At 36.7% G+C, this 19,673-nt stretch overlaps 1 protein-coding gene across 5 annotated transcripts in view; it reads left to right on the top strand.

Moving 5' to 3' along the window:
- ANK3 (ankyrin 3) overlaps positions 1-19,673 on the top strand; it is a 698,348-nt gene that overhangs the window by 490,819 nt on the left and 187,856 nt on the right. For all 5 annotated transcript variants that reach the window (XM_074382261.1, XM_074382265.1, XM_074382263.1 and 2 more), the window contains one exon: positions 17,628-17,726. In XM_074382261.1, coding sequence (XP_074238362.1) covers positions 17,628-17,726 — 99 coding nt within the window. The remainder of the gene's footprint in view (positions 1-17,627; positions 17,727-19,673) is intronic.

Genomic DNA, 19,673 nt, shown 5'->3' with positions numbered 1-19,673 from the left:
GGGCGTGGTGGCACGTGCCTGTAGTCCCAGCTACTCAGGAGGCTGAGGCAGGAGAATTGCTTGAACCCAGGAGGCGGAGGTTGCAGTGAGCCGAGATCGTGCCATTGCACTCCAGCCTGGCACCTGGTGACACAGCAAGACTCTGTCTTTAAAAAAAACAAAACAAAACAAAACAAAAAAAAAAACAGTAGAGATGCATTGCATCTGTTGCTTGATTATCACATGGAAGAAAAGGGACATTTGTAAAGAGGGAGAGTCTTTGCAAAGAACGTTTTCTTACCTTCAAAGGGTTACCAAGACACACAGAAAAGAGAAGCTTGAAGAGGTGCCTGGATATACAGTTGATACATGGATTGGAAATTACCTTATTTCTTCCTCTGTTGATATAGTCAGTCAACAGAACAGCAAAATGATTTGTCAGTTACTTTTCATTATTTATCAAACACTTACATGTCCTTTTTTGTTCAATGGGAGGAGAAAAAGGATACACAGGAAGTTCAGGCCCCATCTTTAGAGGGCATGGAGTGTCACAGGGGAGGGCCAGGAGAAAAACATAAAAATTCTTCTGCATAAAAGTATCAAAGATAGGAAATAATCCACATAGGCAGTTTGGTGTGCAGCTCGGTTTCTGGGCCACTTTTGCCTGCCTGTTCTGAAGGGCTGTCTTATCTTCCACAAGGATGTAGATTCCTTTGCACCTCCCATTCAGTTTTGACTTGGATTTAATTCCTCCTGTGAAGGAAAGAAGTGGAGAACCAGAGAACAGAAAAACCTGACATTCTTTTGCAGTCCTCCTGAATGGAATGGGTTGGGGGAAGGGTGTCAATTGGGCACAGACTGAATTTCTGGCCGACTAAATGGGAGAAATTATAGTATATACCCGAAATATGTCAACTATTTTGTGTTCTCTTCATCAAAGTGTCCCTTCTCTGCTGCTGAAATGATGAAGTAGTGATTGCGTGTGTCGGTGAAAGGGAAGAAGCTGGCTAAACCGTCAGAGAGCCGTCGGGGCAAGCCCCAAAACAGAAAATAATTTTTCATAAAAACAAGTTCTAACTACCCAATCCAGTAGCCCCTGAGAAAATAGATGCCATTATCTACCTATCTGCCTCCCATCAAGTACTTACTATTGTGGTGACCTTGCTTGCGTTCAGTAAATCTGACCTGGTACACACCTATCCCCCGTGTTTTAGAGGCAGGAAAGCATCACTAGACTTCAGCTCAGAGGCCAGCACAGTAAGGGACTTCCTATTGCTCTGTGCCCTGCATGGGCACTCACAGAATAGAGGATTCACTTTAAAAGAAGATTCTTCGAGCTCTTTCATTCAAGGATGTAAACTTGAATTGTGTTCAGGGTAATTTAGGTAGGATCAGAGCAATATCTTACCGGCTGGAAAGGCAGATAAGTGAATTTAATTTCACCCTAGTGTCTGATCTCTAATCTTAAATGTGACTAGCAAGTAGTAAAATTTGGACCTGAGAAAAGTTCGCCTTCCTTAGTCTTAGTTTCCCTCTCAGTAAATATAGAAAGTTGTTTCTGATGATCTCACTCTCTCAGCTGGAAGGGCACTGGATATTGTAACTTTAAGAATAATTAATAATTTAGGGTGATTGCATGTGAATCTTCTTGCGCCATGATCTGATGAATTAGAGACCCTTCAGGTTTCTATTTAGCTCATTTCAGGAAAGTCGTTCCCATTTTCCCAGCCCCATAATACTAATATCTACTGGCTTGTTAACTCATGCTCCTGTTGGTAGCCAAGAATAAGTATACAGAGGATTTCTGTCATAGTGGTGGGGCGTGTGCTGAGATGTAAACACCTATCAAGGCACATTTGTCAATTTAGTCTATATGCAGCTTTCTAATTTTAAATTGATTTATGAAGTCCATATTTTCAGCAAGATCTCAATGCCTTCATTTCTTTATAGACTAAAATATTTTGCTGAGAATGGCCTGCTATTTCTTTCCACTGAATTCTTGCCTTCTTTAAAGCTGGCATGAGTATTTGGTACATGTTGAAGGAAGATACTTTGCAATGGATGGTTTCGTGTCATTTTTAGTTTCATCTGCATCAATTCACAGACTGAACAGAGACTCAGTACAGACCCTAAATCAGAGCCATTTAAAACTTGAGTTCTCTATCTCTTTTCACTGACTCCTCTCCATCTAATAATAATAGCAGCTGTACTTGTGTTTAGTGCTTCAGAGAATATGTGGAATCCCAGGTAGCGTTGCTAATAACAATACTCTGGTTGCCAGAATGTTACTCTAATTTGCCCCTCCCAACTTCCAGCCTTCCTAGCAAGTCACCACTGTCTGCATCTTCAGAGAATCCCATCACCACAGCATTACTTGGTAAACTACACCTTAACACTAAGATGCACATGATCATCTTAGTATCTGTCACACTTAGCATACTTAGCACACTTCCTGGTACATATTAAATGCTTAATAAATGTTTGCTGAATATATTGAAATAAGATCTACTTCTTAATATTACGTTTGTCAAAACGTCTTAATGTACTTGACTTTATACTGGTCCTATGGCAATGTAATTTTTCCCCTGAAGTTAATGACATCCAGTTTCTGTACAATAATAAAGAGGTATTTATGCTCAGGTAGATGAAGTGTTTTCAAGGCACTTCCAGTGTGTTAGTTGTTAAATTGTTACCACATGGTAAGGTGTCAGGGGACAGTTGGATGTACTATAATTTTAGCCCATAATTGCCCAGAAATGCAACTGGTTCTATACTAACAAAAAAGAATTGTTGAATACTAACCAAAAAGAATTGTTGATACTGATATTTGCTTTTCATTATATTTCCAGGAATGTAATTGTCTTGGTTAAGAATAAATCCTTGAATAAAATATTAAATATTTCAAAGTCATAGAATAGTCTTTCTGAAAAAGAAATTTGGAAACAATATTTCCTCCTTGAGTTCTAAAATAGCTATGTTGACAAGAGCATTGGAAATAGTGAAGAAAACCCTCAGTTTCTATATTAGTTGAAACTAGCCTAAAACCGTTTCTTCATGTCATATAAAAATATATCAGTTTTTTCATTTTTATGTCACAAATATTGCAAGTTAATTGAAAATATTTATTTAGATTAAAAGGAAGATGAGTAATCATGAAGTGCCAGTAGCCTTCAAAACACGAGAGAATATCTTTGAAGGAAAGAACGTTTTTTACAGTTGCAAAGCATCCTGAGAACATGGAGGGAGCATCTTTGTTTTTCTCTTTCTCCCTCTCCTAATGTTTTTACATTACATTGTAAACCTCATTTCCCTTGCCCAACTAGAGGTCTAAAAGTATTATGGCAAAAATCATAATTGTTGCACCAACCTAATAAATGTCATATGCCTCGTTCTGTTGAAGACTCTACAAAATAGGCTCAGGACAGTTTTGTTTTGGTTCATTGCTACGTGGTTCCAAGTGCTAGTGGTCAGAAGGTTATCTACCTTTCCCTACTGTATCTTCTTTTTTTTGAAATGGGATCTCACACTGTCATGCAGACTGGAGTGCAGTGGCACGATCTCAGCTCACTGCAACCTCTGTCTCCAAATTCAAGCAATTCTTCTGCCTCAGCCTTCCAAGTAGCTGGGACTACAGGCACCCACCATCATGCCCAGCTAATATTTTTTTTTAGTAGAGACAGAGTTTCACTGTTTTGGCCAGGATGGTCTCAAACTCCTAACCTCGTGATCCGCCCATCTCGTCCTTCCAAAGTGTTGGTATTATAGGCATGAGCCACCGCACTCAGCCTCTCCTATTTTTACTTTATGTATATTGGTAATGCTCACATCTAATTTTTTTAAATAGCTCTTCATCAGTTAGACCTGCAAATACTCTATAGCTGTCAACTATAACCAACTTTAATTACACTCCTTCTTCAGGAAAGATAAAGATAAAATAAGTTATTAGTGTTTTGTAAATTGTGAATATTAATTTAAATTGTTTCAAACATGTAGTATCTTATAAGAAACACATAAAAGCACCTTTGTATGTTTGAAATCATTTTTTCTTTTCTTTTCTTTTTTTGGGGTTGGAATCTCTCTCTGTCACTCAGGCTGGAGTGCGATGGCACAGTCTTGGCTTACTGCAGCCTCCACCTCCTAGGTTCAAGTGATTCTCCTGCCTTAGCCTCCCGAGTAGCTGCAACTGCAGGTGCACACTACCACACCCAACTAATTTTTGTATTTTTAGTAGAGACTGGGTTTCACCATATTGACCAGGCTGATCTCAAACTCTTGACTTCATGATCTACCCGCCTTGGCCTCACAAAGCACTGGGATTACAGGCATGAGCCACTCTGCCTGGCCGAAATGATATTTTATAGTAGGCTATTCGGTATCTACCACCTGGAAGGTCAAGAATTCTCTCATGTATTCATAGAAGAAATATTCACAAAGTGGTGCATGATGGAAACAAATACAAACTATGATGGCATAATATGCAGAGGCCACGTGTCCTGTTTTTACTCAAATGTGTGAGAGTTCTGGCATCAGGTTATGGTAGAATAGTTTGCACTGGACTAAGCCTTCTGCTGAGAAAAATCATCAGCTCTGGACAAAACCAATCTGCTATAAGTTCCAAATTATTTATAACATATCATTCACAGTACCCAGCATATAATTTAAAAATTAAACAAAGTCAACTGGAAAATGTGACCTACAGTCAAAAGAAAAGTTAGATAATGGAAACAAAACCACAGATGACTCAGCTGTTGAAATTTGCTGAATTGAAAATAACTATGACAAATATGTTAAGCTATAGGAGAAACAAGTATAATGAGGGGGAAGGAACCAAATGGAAATCCTATGATTGAAAGATACAATATCAGAAAATTTTTAAAAATCATTAGATGGGACAAATAACAGATTGAATACAAAGGAAGAAAAAATTGATGGACTTGAACACAGTCATAGAAATTAACCATACTAAGCACAGAAAGAAAAAAGATGAAAAATCAAATACACTGCTATGTCAGTAACCTGTGGAATAATAGCAAATTGACTCAGTCTATACAATGTAGTCCAAGAGGCAAAGGAGAAAGAGAATGGGGCATGAAATAAGTTTATATTTACTTCCAAATTTGATCATCAACTGCAGCCCTCAAATCAAGGAATCTTAGCATGTCCAAAAGAAGATAAATACAAAGAAAAGCACAGCGTTATATCACGCAGAAAATCAAAAAGTCAAAAATGAGAAAATTTAAGTAGCCCTCTGGCTACTTAAAAAGACATCATGAATGGGAAAAACAATGATAAGAATGTTATCTGACTTTTTATCAGAAACGCTAAAGGTCAGAAAACAACGGACCATCTTTAAAGTGCTGAATAAAAAATATCTAGCAATCTATACAGATTGATATAAATATGTAGCAAAATATATTTATATCTAGTAAAAGTTATATTTACATAATAACAGCAAAATAAAGACTGTTTCATATAAGCAAAAGCTGATAAAAACTTGTTACCATCAGGCCCACACTGAGTAAAATACTAAAGAAATTTCTTCCGTCTAAGGGAAATGATACCAAATAGAAAATTGGACCTACATAAAGGAAAGAAGAGCTGAGAGCAGTAAATATGTGGATTACATCAAATATTATTATTCTGAAGTTCTTTAAACGTCAATTGTTGAAGCAAAAATATCAACCTATTGTGAGGTCTATAATATATAATAGTCTGTAAAAATAAAATCTATAGTACAAAAGGTAAAACTAATAGTGTAAATGGAATTATAATATTGCAGAATTCTCATACATAAGGTGTTATAACATTGTCAGTATATTATATTGTAATATTAATATTACTATATAATAATACTATTTATATAATGAATACTATATTATATATACTATATAATATTTTGTTATGCTATATTATACTATATTCTAATATATGGCATGTATAATACAGTATATTTGCATAGTATATATAGCATAATAATACTATATATTAACACATATAGTAAATAATATATTACAATGAATACCATATATATACACTATATCTTCTATATTATATATCACATACTATATACTCTGTATTATATATAATATATAATATACAATGTATTATTACATTATAGTAATTACAATGTGTAATATTATAGTAATATTCAGACTATAGTAAATTAAAGATACACATTTTAATTTATAAAACAACTAACCCACCCAAAAAATATTTAGCTAAAAAAAATCAGCAGGAGGTAGCCAATGATATATATGTTTCAATGTTTAGAATACTAAATAATTCTCGGCTGGGTGCAGTGGCTCACACCTGTAATCCCAGCCCTTTGGGAGGACGAGGCAAGTGGATCTCAAGATCAAGAGATTGAGACCATCCTGGCCAACATGGTAAAACCTTGTTTCTACTAAAAAGTATGAAAATGTGCTGGGCGTGGTGGCCCTTGCCTAGAGTTCCAGCTACTCGGGAGACTGAGGCAGGAGAATTGCTTCAACCCAGAAGGTGGAGATTGCAGTGAGCCAAGATCATGCCACTGCACTCCAACCTGGCAACAGAGAGAGATTCTGTCTCAAAAAAAAAAAAAAAAAAAAAAAAAAAAGAAAGAAAGAAATACTAAATAATTCTCAACTCAAAGAGAGACAAGCAAGGGTGGAAAACACAATACAAATAACATAAGGATGTGTTCTATTCTCTAAACAAAGGCTGTAGATTTCCAAGTAGACAAAACACAAAAGGATTTTACCTTATTTTCATTTAAACACATAGGCAATATGACAGTAGAACAAGGAGGCTAATTAGCTATATGTAAATGGCCAAAATGAACCTTAGATTTTAAAAAGAACATTGAGTGCTTATGTTTTTTGAAGGGATTGCTTGCGATGGTAGAAGGAAGCCAGTCCTTCAAAGGGAGGCAATCCTGAATGTAAATTCTAATTCTGTTTACTCTCTGTACTTGCCATGTGACCTTGAGTAGGTACATGAATCCCCTAGGGCAGTTTTCTCATCTATAAATGGAACTAGTAATGCTCTTCTCATGGAATTACTGTAAAGATTAAAGAAGATGACAATTATAATGTGCCTATAACATAGAGGACATTCAAAAAAAATTTTATTTCACCTCTTAGGCTACCTCTATAACTGCCCAACACACAAAAAATGAGGACAGTCCAAATTTTTGGTGAAAATGCCAGTATGAAAATAGCTTTGCTGGCCAGGTATGATGGCTCATGCCTGTAATCCTGGCACTTTGGGAAGCTGCCATGAGAGGATCGCTTGAGGGCCAGGAGTTGGAGACCAGCCTGGTCAACATGGTAAAACCCGTCTCTGCAAAAATATGTAAAAATAACTGGGAGTGGTGGGGCACACCTGTAATCCTAGCTACTTGGGAGGCTGACACACAAGAATTGCTTGAACCCAGGAGGCAGAGTGGGTAGTGAGCTGAGATTGAGCCATCATACTCCCACCTGGGTGAAAAGTCTGAAAGAGAGAGAGAGAGAGAGAGAGAGAGAGAGAGAGAGAGAGAGAGAGAGAAAGCTTTGCTATTAGCCTGTAAGTGATGCCCTTTAGTTTGTCTTTCACTATCATCATAGCTCTCTTCCCCTGAAGGACTATCTACATTTTCTTTCATTGTTTTCAATTTTTAATTAAAGATCATATCTGGTTCTACAGCCATGATCTATCTGCAGAGTTCTCTCTGCTTGAATTCCTTTTCCTTCTCTAGAATGAAGGGTATTTATTTATTTATTATATTTTTGGCTTGTGAAAAAGAAAAGAAAGAGTATCCTAAAGGATCCAAATCAAAATAAGTATGTTTCTTCTTGAGAATATTTCCCAGGTAATGAATTTGTGTCACTCCAGTATTCACTTTGAGCAAATTTGACCTGCTAAAGACACATTCTGGTTTCATGTTCCTAGGTGCGATGACTTAATATCCTGCTTCGTGCTTTTCAGAAAAATCAGACCTGAAAGTCTTTACCATCGTGTGTGCAAGGCTTTGCTCTTAGGCTAACATGAGAGCATTCTGTCCAGCCAGTAACGTGTTGTTCTCTTCCCCACTAATAAGATTACTGTCACTGAAATGAAATATGAGACCTGGACTAGCCAGTTTGCATTGCTTTAGAATTCTGCCCAAGGGAAACTTGTTCATTATGTGAGTGCTTTAAAAATCAAGGGAATTGGAAAATATTACTAACCCCATGCAATTTCATTTCCCTTCCGTAATGTTACTATGGCAACTCAGCATCCCTTTCCTTCTCTCCTGTCCAACTGTATATGTTGCCTTTCTTGAGGCAGCCTCCCTCAATCCCCCAAAATTGCCTTTGTCTAGCATTTTTCAACTGGAGATCAACACTGTTCTTTGCAGTTGAAAAATTGCTTTTTGGTCTACAGCTCATTCTAAGTGACATTGTTCATTAATTGTAAATTTCTAGGGGTTGGAAGCAAGTCAGAATCCTTATTCTGCATCAAAAAAAAAAAAAAGTGTGGCTCTAATTTTAGGGAAAGGAATATGCCAGTTCTCTGCTACATTGCAAAGCACAATATCAACCGTAGCTCTTTTATTAAGCTTATTAGTATTCTGAGTTAGAAAAAGAGAATATCTTATTTAGAGCAAATTCTCAAAGCTAAGGGACTTAGTCACATTCTTAAATTGTATCCCAATTTATGAGTCATTTATATGAGTGAGAATTTTACTTTTCTGGAAAAATAAGGTATTTCAATAGTGCTACTGAGTAAACAAAAGGAGTCTACTATTAAACAAAAAGGATGACAAGGAATGGAATTTTAAACAACTAAGTAGAAATTTTTTTTTTTAACTAGCCTGAAAACACATTCATTCACTCACTCCATTCATTCATTTACTCAGTAATTTTTATTAGACAACTTTATGGACATAGTACTAAATTACCTCCTCTGTGAGATTCATTTATCCCTTAAGCTGGCAACCTTGTCCTCAGAGATAAACTAGTATTAAATAAAAAATTATTCATTATATTTGTAAGAAAACAGTAAAGCTGACTTTATCCAAAGGGGGCTACTACAAAGGAATTTTGTAGTAGTAAAGAGAGCTTGAGTTCAACTCTGAATACAGCAAGGAAAGGTGGGAATTTATAGCAAAGGAGTAAGGTGCAAGGTCAGCATATAGAAAATTACTAAGAGGAAATGTCAGGGATGGGGCAATTCTGGCTAAACTGACTAGAAAAGATGAGGTCAGGTTGATAAGGGAGGATGGGTGAGAGATAAGGAATTTGATCTAATAGTAAGGATGTGGGATTTTCATTAAACTGATCCAGTAGGAGTCTTGCTAAAATTGAACTAAGTAGCCACTAACATACGGCAGCCCAAAAGTCAGGGCCAAGGTGAGAAGAGAATTCAGAGAAGCTGTGTAGAGCTAAGTCAAGAAGGGCCTCTTTGTCACTAAAAATATTCATGTGTGCCCACAGGTAAAGAAAATGCTAGGTAAAAAGTTATATGTTCCCCAAAAGAGGTATAGAAAGTAAGACAGGATTGCAGAAGGTAGAAAGATTATATTTAATTTGTGGAACGACTTCAAAAAAACTGCTCTGCTGTAAGACAGTAAGGATCCTGCAGGAAGTGGAAAGGAACTCTGAGGTACGTGAAGTAGCATGGGCAAGACCGTAGAATAAGACAGAGGTTGTCCTGCGCCAAGGTCTCACCACTGCCCTCCACCCTGGACGATAAAGTGAGACTCCATCTAAAAAAAAAAAAAAAAAAAAAAAAAAAGGAAAGAGGGCAAAATCAACAAAAAATGTATGTCTGTAAGAAGGAACAGTATACCTCAAAGGATTAAGGAGTTGATGGTTGAGACAAATTTTGCTCTCAGCCAAGCACTTTCCATTCAGTATGTAGCATTTTGCTTTGTGGAAGATGATTTTCAAGGATGAATGAGTGTAACTAAAATAGTTATTTTTCTGTGTGTCCATAGTTAGAAAATACTGATGAAAAGAGTCAAACCCTGGGATAATATTTGAATAGATTTATTCTGAGCCAAATATGCATAACTGGTGGCCTGTGATGCAGCCCTTAGGAGATCCTGAGAGCATGTTCCCAGGTGGTTGGGGTACAGCTTGGTTTTATACATTTTAGGGAGACATGAGACATCAATACATGCAAGATGTACATTGCTTCCATCTGGAAAGGCAGGACAATGGAAGCGGAGGGGCTTCCAAATCATCAGTGGATTCAAAGATTTTCTGATTGAAAGTGTTAATTCTGGTTGAAAGAGTTATTACCAATACAAAGGAATGTCTGGGTTATGATAAGGGGTTGTGGGGACCAAGGTTTTATCATACAGATGAAGCCTCCAGGTAGCAGGCTTCAGAGAAAATAGATTGTAAATGTTTCTTATCAGACTTAAAAGAGTTTGTTCTATCAGTAATTTCAAAAGGGAGGAGGGCAGAGTGAGTCCTGTCTGGCTTCCCCTAACCATCATGACCTGAACTAGTTTTGCAGGTTGATTTTGGAATGCCCTTGGCCGAGAGGAGGGGTCCATTCAGATGGTGGAGGGCCTTAAAATTATATTTTTGGTTTGCAAGAATGTCTAGGCATATTTTGTCATTTTTTGCTTCTTAGAACCTACAGAAGAAAAAATGAAACAAGTTTGACCTTTTAGTTCATAAAAGACAATTGGTGTACTGCAGTCTGTATGAACTATTTTTTGTGTATGTGGTGGAAGGTGGGTGTGATTATTGTATATAATTTCTCCAATAGATATTTTCAGGTTTTACATTATGAAGTAGATATTTGGACATTATTTTTTGTATGTTTCCAGATTTTATTTTATTAACAAAATGCTGTTTTCACTTGAAAGTCTGCTTTACTTTGGTTTATAAAAACAAATGCTTTAAATCAACATAAAGGCAGAAGATTTAAACATGCTCCAAAGAATGTTCAAATTAGATCATGTACTATTTACAATTCAAATTGTTTTAAAATAACATTAATACTATTTAGGGATTTGGCCAGTAGTTTAGAAACAGGGTTGTATCTTATTACTTATACATTAGAATAATTAGGCTTACTTTCAAGAACTGCTCACACAATCTAGAGAGTTATATGAACATATTGAAACAAATTTTGATGTATTTTTAAAATGTGATTATCCTTAGGGTAGGTACTAAGTACCAGTCTCAGGGATCTTCAAGTTGGAGAACTCATAAACCAAGAACAATGGTGAAAACTTGGCCAGCAGGATTGGGGCCACTTAGTTTTAAGTGAATAACTCTCTACTTCCTCAGCTTCCTGCTGATTCTCCCTTCCCACCTATACTTTACCATGTATTACCTCTGACCTAGTACCAAGAAAAGCCTCATCTCACACACATTGCCCAAGGGTGCCAAAACCCCTGAGGTGGTGAGGGCAAATGGAAGAATTCAGAATATTGGTGTCCTGCTGAGAACTGCATGATTCAAATGATCTGTTAAATTTCTTGCTGTCCACAAAAATGAAAGACCTAATAAAGTTGTCCTATGATGGACGATGGAGAAGAATTTGGGGTGAAAGATCAAGTATGGAGGATCAGATGGATGAACTGACAGAAGTAGGCTTCAAAAGATGGGTAATAAAAAACTACACTAAACTAAAGGAGCATGTTCTAGCCCAAAGCAAAGAAACTAAGAACCTTGATAAAAGGTTAGAGGAATTGCTGACTAGAGTAACCAATGGAGAGAGGAACATAAACAACCTTATGGAGATGAAAAACACAGCACAAGAACTTCATGAAGCATGTCCGACTGTCAGTAGCTGAATCGACCAAGAAGAAGAAAGGATATCAGAGTTTGAAGACCACCTTGCTGAAATAAGACATGCACACAAGACAAGAGAAATAAGAATTAAAAGAAATGAACAAAGCCTCCAAGAAATATGGGACTTCATAAAAAGACTGAACCTACTATTGGAGTATGAGAAGGAGACAGGAAGAATGGAAACAAGCTAGTAAATGCACTTTAGGATATTATCCAGAAGAACTTACCCAACCTAGCAAAATAGGTCAGCATGCAAATTCAGGAAATGCAGAAAACACCATTAAGATGATCCATGAGAAGATCATCCCCAAGGCACATAATCATCAGATTCTCCAAGGTTAAAATGAAGGAAAAACTGTTAAGGGCAGACAGAGAGAAAGGCCAGGTCACCTACAAAGGGAAGCCCAACAGACAAACAGCAGACCTCTCAGCAGAAACTCCAAAAACCAGAAGAGATTGAGGGCCAATATTCAACATTCATAAAGAAAACAATTTTCAACCCAGAATTTAATATTCAGCCAAACTAAGCTTCATAAGTAAAGGGGAAATAAAATTCTTTACAGACAAGCAAATGCTGAGGGATTTTGTCACCACCAGGCCTGCCTTACAAGAGCTCCTGAAGGAAGCACTAAATATAGAAAGGAAAAACTGGTACCAGCCACTGCAAAACCACACCAAAATATAAAGACCAATGAAGCTATGAAGAAACAAAATCAACTAGTGTGCAAAATAACCAAATAACATGATGACGGGATCAAATTCACATATTAACAATACTAACCTTAAATGTAAATGGGCTAAAGGCCCCAATTAAAAGACACTGACTGGGAAATTGGATAAAGGGTCAAGACCCAGTGGTGTGCTGTATTCAGGAGACTCATCTCGTGTGCAAAGACACACATCGGCTCAACATAAAGGGATGGAGGAAAATTTACCAAGCAAATGGAAAGCAAGAAAAGCAGGGATTGCAATCCTAGTCTCTGACAAAACAGACTTTAAACCAGCAAAGATCCAAAAAGACAAAGAAGGGCATTATGTAATGGTAAAGGGAACAATTCAACAAGAAGAGCTAACTATTCTAAACATATATGCACCCAATACAAGAGCACCCAGAGTCATAAAACAAATTATTTGAGACCTACAAAGAGACTTAGACTCCCATACAATAATAGTGGAAGACTTTAACACCCTACTGTCAGTATTAGACAGATTTATGAGACAGAAAATTAACAAGGATCTTCAGGACTTGAATTCAGCTCTGGGTAAAGTAGACCTAGTAGACGTCTGCAGAATGCTCTACCCCAAATCAACAGAATCGACATTCTTCTCAGTGCCATGTGGCACTTATTCTGAAATCAACCACATAATTGGAAGTAAAACACTCCTTGGCAAATGCAAAAGAACTGAAATCATAACAAACAGTCTCTCGGGCCACAGTGCAGTCAAATTAGAACTGAGAATTAAGAAACTCACTGAAAACTACACAACTACCTGGAAATGGAACAACCTGCTCCTGAATGACTCCTGGGTAAACAACAAAATTAAGGCAGAAATCAAGAAGTTCTTTGAAACCAATGAGAACAGAAAGACAGCATACCAGAACCTCTGGGACACAGCTAAAGCAGTGCTAGGAGGAAAATTTATAGCACTAAATGCCCACAGGAGAAAGCAGAAAAGATCTAAAGTCGACACCCTAACATCACAATTAAAAGAGCTAGAGAGCCAAGAATAAACAAATCTAAAAGCTAGCAGAAGACAAGAAATAACTAAGATCAGAGAAGAATTGAAAGAGGTAGAGACATGAAAAACCTTCCAAAAAATTATTAAATCCTTTTTGAAAAAATTAATAATATAGATAGATCACTGGCTAGCCTAAGAAGAAAAGAAAGAAGAATCAAATAGACACAATAAAAAATGGCAAAGGGTATATCATCACTGACCCCACAGAAATACAGACTATCATTGGTGAATACTGTAAGCACCTTTAATGCAAATAAGCTAGAATAGCTAGAAGAAATTGATAAATTACTGGACACATATACCCTCCCAAGATTAATCAGGCAGATGCCAAATCCGTGAATAGACCAATAACACGTTCTGAAATTGAGGTAGTAATTAATACCCTACCAACCAAAAAAAAAAAAAAAAAAGCCCAGGACCAGAGAGATTTACAGCTGAATTCTACCAGAAATACAGAGGAACTGGTACCATTCCTTCTTAAACTCTTTCAAACAACTGAAAAGGAGGGACTTCTCCCTAACTCACTTTATGAAGCCAGCATCATCTTGATACCAAAACCAGGAAGAGACACAACAAAAAAAGAAAACTTCACGCCAATATCCCTGATGAATACTGATGTGAAAATCCTCAATATAATACTAGTAAACCAAATCCAACAGTACATCAAAAAGCTTATCCACCACCAGCAAGTCAGCTTCATCCCTGGGATGCAAGGCTGGTTGAACTTACACAAATCAATAAACATAATCCATCACATAAACAGAACCAACCAAAGACAAAAACTGCATGATTATCGCTGTAGACGCAGAAAAGGTCTTGGATAAAATTCAACATCCCTTCATGTTAAAAACTCCTAACAATCTAGGTATTGATAGAACATATCTCAAAATAATAAGAGCTATTTATGACAAACCCACAGCCAGTATCACATTGAATGGGCAAAATCTGGAAGCATTCCCTTTGGAAACGGTATAAAACAAGGCTGCCCTCTCTCAGTACTCCTATTCAACATAATATTAGAAGTTCAGATCAGAGCAATCGGGCAAGAGAAAGAAAGAAAGTATATTCAAATAGGAAGAGAGGAAGTCAAATTATCTCTGTTTTCAAATAACATGATTTTATATTTAGAAAAGCCTACCATCTCAGCCCCAAAACTCCTTAAACAGATAGTCAACCTCAGCAAAGTCTCAGGATACAAAATTAATGTGCAAAAATCACAAGCATTCCTTTACACCAACAATCGACAAGCAGAACACCAAATCGTGAATGGACTCCCCATTCACAATCACTACAAGGAGAATAAAATACCTAGGAATACAATTTACAAGGGATGTGAAGGACCTCTTCAAGGAGAACTACAAACCAACTGCTCAAGGATGGAAACAAATGAATAAACATTTCATCTTTATGGATAAAAAAAAAATATGAAAATTGCCATACTGCTCAAAGTAATGTATAGATTCAATGCTATTCCCATCAAACTACATTGACATTCTTCACAGAATTTGAAAAAAACTATTTTAAATTTCACTTGGAATTAAAGAAGATCCCGTATAGCCAAGACAATCCTAAGCAAAAAGAAAAAAGCTGAAGGCATCACACTACCTGATTTCAAAGTATGTTGCAAGGCTACAGTAACCAAAATAGCATGGTACTGGTACCAAAACAGACATATAGACCAATGGAGCAGAAAGTCTGCAAACATCTGATTTTCAACAAACCTGACAAAAACAAGCAATGGGGAAAGGATCTCCTATTTAGTAAATGGTACTGGGAAAACTGGCTAGCCATATGCAGAAAACTGAAACTGGATCCCTTCCTTACACATAATACAAAAATTAGCTTAAGATGGCTTAAAGACTTAAATGTAAAACCCAAAACTATAAAAACCCTAGAAGAAAACCTAGGCAATAACATTCAGGACATAGGCATGGGCAAAGACTTCATGATAAAAACACCAAAAGCAATTACAATAAAAGTCAAAATTGACAAATGAGATGTAATTAAACTAAAGAGCTTGTGCACAGTACCAGAAACTATCATCAGAGTGCATAGGCAACCTACAAAATGAGAGAAAATTTTTGCAGTCTACTCATTTGATAAAGGTCTAATACCCAGAATCTACAAGGAACTTAAACAAATTTACAAGAAAAAAACCCCATCAAAAAGTGGGCAAAGGATATGAACAGACGGTTCTCAAAAGAAGATATTTATTTGGCCAACAAACATATGAAAAAAACTTCAACATCACTGATCATAAGAGAAATGCAAATCAAAACCACGATGAGATATCTCACACCAGGCAGAATGGCGATTATTAAAAAGGAAGGAAACAAGTCTGGTGAGGCTGTGGAGAAATAGGAGCACTTTTCCACTGTTGGTGGGATGTAAATAGTTCAACCATTGTGGAAGCCAGTATGGCGATTCCTCAAGGATCTAGAACCAGAAATACCATTTGTTCCAGCAATCTTATTACTGGGTATATCCCCAAAGGAATATAAATCATTCTACTATAAAGACGGAAGCACACGTATGTTTACTGTGGTACTATTTTACAATAGCAAGGACATGAAACTAACCCAAATGCCCATCAATTATAGACTGGATAAAGAAAACGTAGTATACATATATCATGGAATACTATGCAGCCATAACAGAAAAAATGAGATCATGTCCTTCACAGGGACATGGATGAAGCTGGAAGCCATCATTCTTAGCAAACTAACACAGGAACAAAAAAACCACGTACCTCGTAAGTGGGAGGTGAACAATGAGAACACATGGACACAGAAAGGGGAACAACAAACACCAAGGCCTGCTGGGACCTGGGGGGTGAGGGGAGGGAACTTAGAGGATGAGTCAATAGGTGCAGCAAACCACCATGGCACGCATGTACCTAGGTCACAAACCTACATGATTTGTATGTGTATCTTTTTTTTTTTTTTTTTGGTAAGATTTTAAAGACAAAGATCATCAAGTAATTTTTCACATGGAATTTAGTTCAGAGAATTTATAACTCTCCTACAACACTCGATGCGAACAGGGTTTCTCAGCACTAATGTCTATAAAAGCAAACATCAGGGCTAATATTGATGCTGAACCCTGTCTCATTCTAGCAATAACTAATCTTCATTAGCAGATACATAAGCTAGTCATAAAAAAATCCATCTCATTAAAAGAGAAATTTTTGACACATTATTTTTGTGGAATGGTCACAAAACTTTTAATATATTTTTGCTGTTTTGATTGGTTGTATTCAAATAATTATAATGATAATATCAGGAGATTCATTTTTTATATTTAGAGACATGCTTTCAGGAAATATTTAAACTTCCTTAAATTTAAACTTATATAATTTCGTGGCAGAGAAATATGTGGTAATCAATAAAAAACCTTCAAGCATAAAATTACATTAAGATAAAATTATACAGGGGAAATGGAATGGAAATAGAAACACAAGAGGAAAAAGAATCAATGTAGAATTTCTATTACAAATTTCTATTTAAAAGTTTATTCTTGGCTGGGTGCGGTGTCTCACGCCTGTAATCCCAGCACTTTGGGAGGCTGAGGCGGGTGGATCACGAGGTCAAGACATCGAGACCATACTGGTCAACATGGTGAAACCCGGTCTCTACTAAAAATACAAAAAATTTGCTGGGCATGGTGACATGTGACTGTAATCCCAGCTACTTGGGAGGCTGAGGCAGGAAAATTGGCTGAACCCAGGAGGCGGAGGTTGTGGTGAGCCGAGATTGCGCCATTGCACTCCAGCCTGGGTAACAAAGAGCGAAACTCCGTCTCAAAAACAAAAACAAACAAACAAAAAAAGTTTATTCTTGTGTTTTTTTAATGGTGAGCATCAAATTACTTGGAGTACTTAGATTTTATTGGCTATTCAAAAGAGTAGGGGAAAGTTACATATTTAAATGTTAATATACTAATGTGGGAAATTACATATTTTACAGCTACTTATAGAAAAATGTAGTTTTCAACTTAAAAATAAGAAAGCATTTTATGAAATAAACGAGCAAATGTTTGAAGCCCTCTTGCCTACAGCATGTCGGGTGCCATGCTGGATCTTGAAGAAGTACACTGCACTTAGAGAATTTATTGTCAAATTTAATTGGCAGTGTTTCCTTTGTTCAACAGGATGGTCTGACACCACTGCACTGTGGAGCAAGGAGTGGCCATGAGCAGGTGGTAGAAATGTTGCTTGATCGAGCTGCCCCCATTCTTTCAAAAACTAAGGTAACTTCATTTCAGGTTTCTGGACTGTATTTATTTTGGTGGTTATATGATGAAGCTTTTTGAATCACATAGAAAATGACATTTTCAATGTCACAATCAGAGTAGCTATGTTCACCAAGTTTTTAGAGAACCTCAAAATAAGTTTGGGTTTGTTAAGATTTTATGTGCAATGTGCTATACCACAAAGTCGTGTGTGTGTGTGTGTGTGTGTGTGTGTGTGTGTGTGTGTTGGCGATGGGGGAGGGATTGTTTTGTTTCAGGAATGCTTACTGCTTGATTTTACTCAGTGACATTTTCATAGCACAGGAATAATTGCTTGTCACGTTAAGAAACACTAAAAGTTCTACACTCTCTAAAGTATGGTGCTGGCTATCTTTCTCTAACCCCTCGGCTTATTTCTTGAGCATTTACAGACTATTAAGGAGGTCAAGGATATCACTTAGCTGATGAAGACTGGAAACTTTGGCAAGATTGCACCTTGATTGGGCTTTTGGGAGTGTTGACATATCAGTAAGGAACACATGATGATTGCCTGAAAAAAAAAAAAATTGTTGACTGTCTTTTAGACTTCTTTTTTTAGTAGTAAAGCCCTGTTTATTTGACATCATTTGAAAAAAGGAATATTTGCAAATAAATTTTGAGACATATAAACCACCTCATTGTCACTACTATTTTTATTAATTAAACCAGTGATATTTTAGAAATGATGTGAAGCTTTGTTAAGACTTTTAATCTCTAAACATTATCCAAGCAACAAGAGCACATATTATTTCTGTTTGCACTCTGATCAGTGTTTCCTCAACAATATTAGGAAGACGGGAAAGGGTGAAATGGTCTGGACAATTCCATCACCCATTTAAAACGGAGCGTTTAGATTGGTGAGCTGTGTGTGGAGGGTGTTATCTAACAGAATTAAGCAGCCATGATGTTTTCATTATATATGATGACACTTGGCCTTTTGAGTGTTTCTCATCTTGATGATTCTAGTTGTTCTTTTCCCTTTGCATATCCCATATCTATTTTATCTCCCCCTCCACTGCTGTCTTCTAAGCCACATTGTCGTCTCTCACTGAACCACTGTGGTAACCTGCTATTGATCCCCCATTTCTCTTCTTGCTCCTTTACAATTCAGTTCCCACTTTGCAGTCAGAGTGGCCATATAAACTGTCAACCAAATCATGTCAGCTCCTGCTTGAAAACCCTCCCCTTAATCCCCATTGTTGTCTTTCAAATTGATTTTCTTTTTCCCAAAGCTATAAGGACCAATGTTAAAAATCAGAGAGTTGCTTATCTTTTTTCTCCTATTCATCTCATTGCTTTAGATTTTTTTCTGAGAAATCTTCTGGATTTTTTTTTTTGTCCAACCTTTTAATTTTCAAGAACATTTTCTTGTTCTCTGATGGCTTCTTTTCTTAAAGTATCCTATTCTTGTTTAATGAGTACAATATTTTCTGTTACCTTTTTGAGAGCAGTTGAGATAACTTTTCTTTTAGTTTTTCTGTTTCCCAAATGTCCCTAATTCCTCAGATTTCTTTCCTCACACCCCCCCTTTTTTTTTTTTTTTTTGCTTTGCCTCTATCTTTTATATTGAAGGATTTCGACAATGGCTGTACCTAACTGTGTCAGGCACAAACATGTGAATGGAAGCTCTAAAGAATGTAGGCAGTGCTGCTCAGATGGCAGTGGTTAAGAGGGGCTCTTTAATGTCAGGATTCCTTTTACCTTGAGGGGGTACAGTTTTTTTGAGAAACATATCTACCAATCTTTGCAGTGCACACCTGTGTGAATACTTTCTGAGTAGGGGAAAGAAGCTGCCAGTTTTGGGCTTTATGCATATTTTAATCATAATAATGATAACTAATATTTACATAGTGATTACTGCTTATCAGGCTCTTTGTTCTTTACATGTATTAACTCATTTAATCCTCACAATTGCTCTATGACATA

This window comes from Saimiri boliviensis, chromosome 12 (assembly GCF_048565385.1).
Source record: "Saimiri boliviensis isolate mSaiBol1 chromosome 12, mSaiBol1.pri, whole genome shotgun sequence".
Taxonomy (NCBI): Eukaryota; Metazoa; Chordata; class Mammalia; order Primates; family Cebidae; genus Saimiri; species Saimiri boliviensis.
This window is presented reverse-complemented; position numbering and strand designations above follow the sequence as displayed.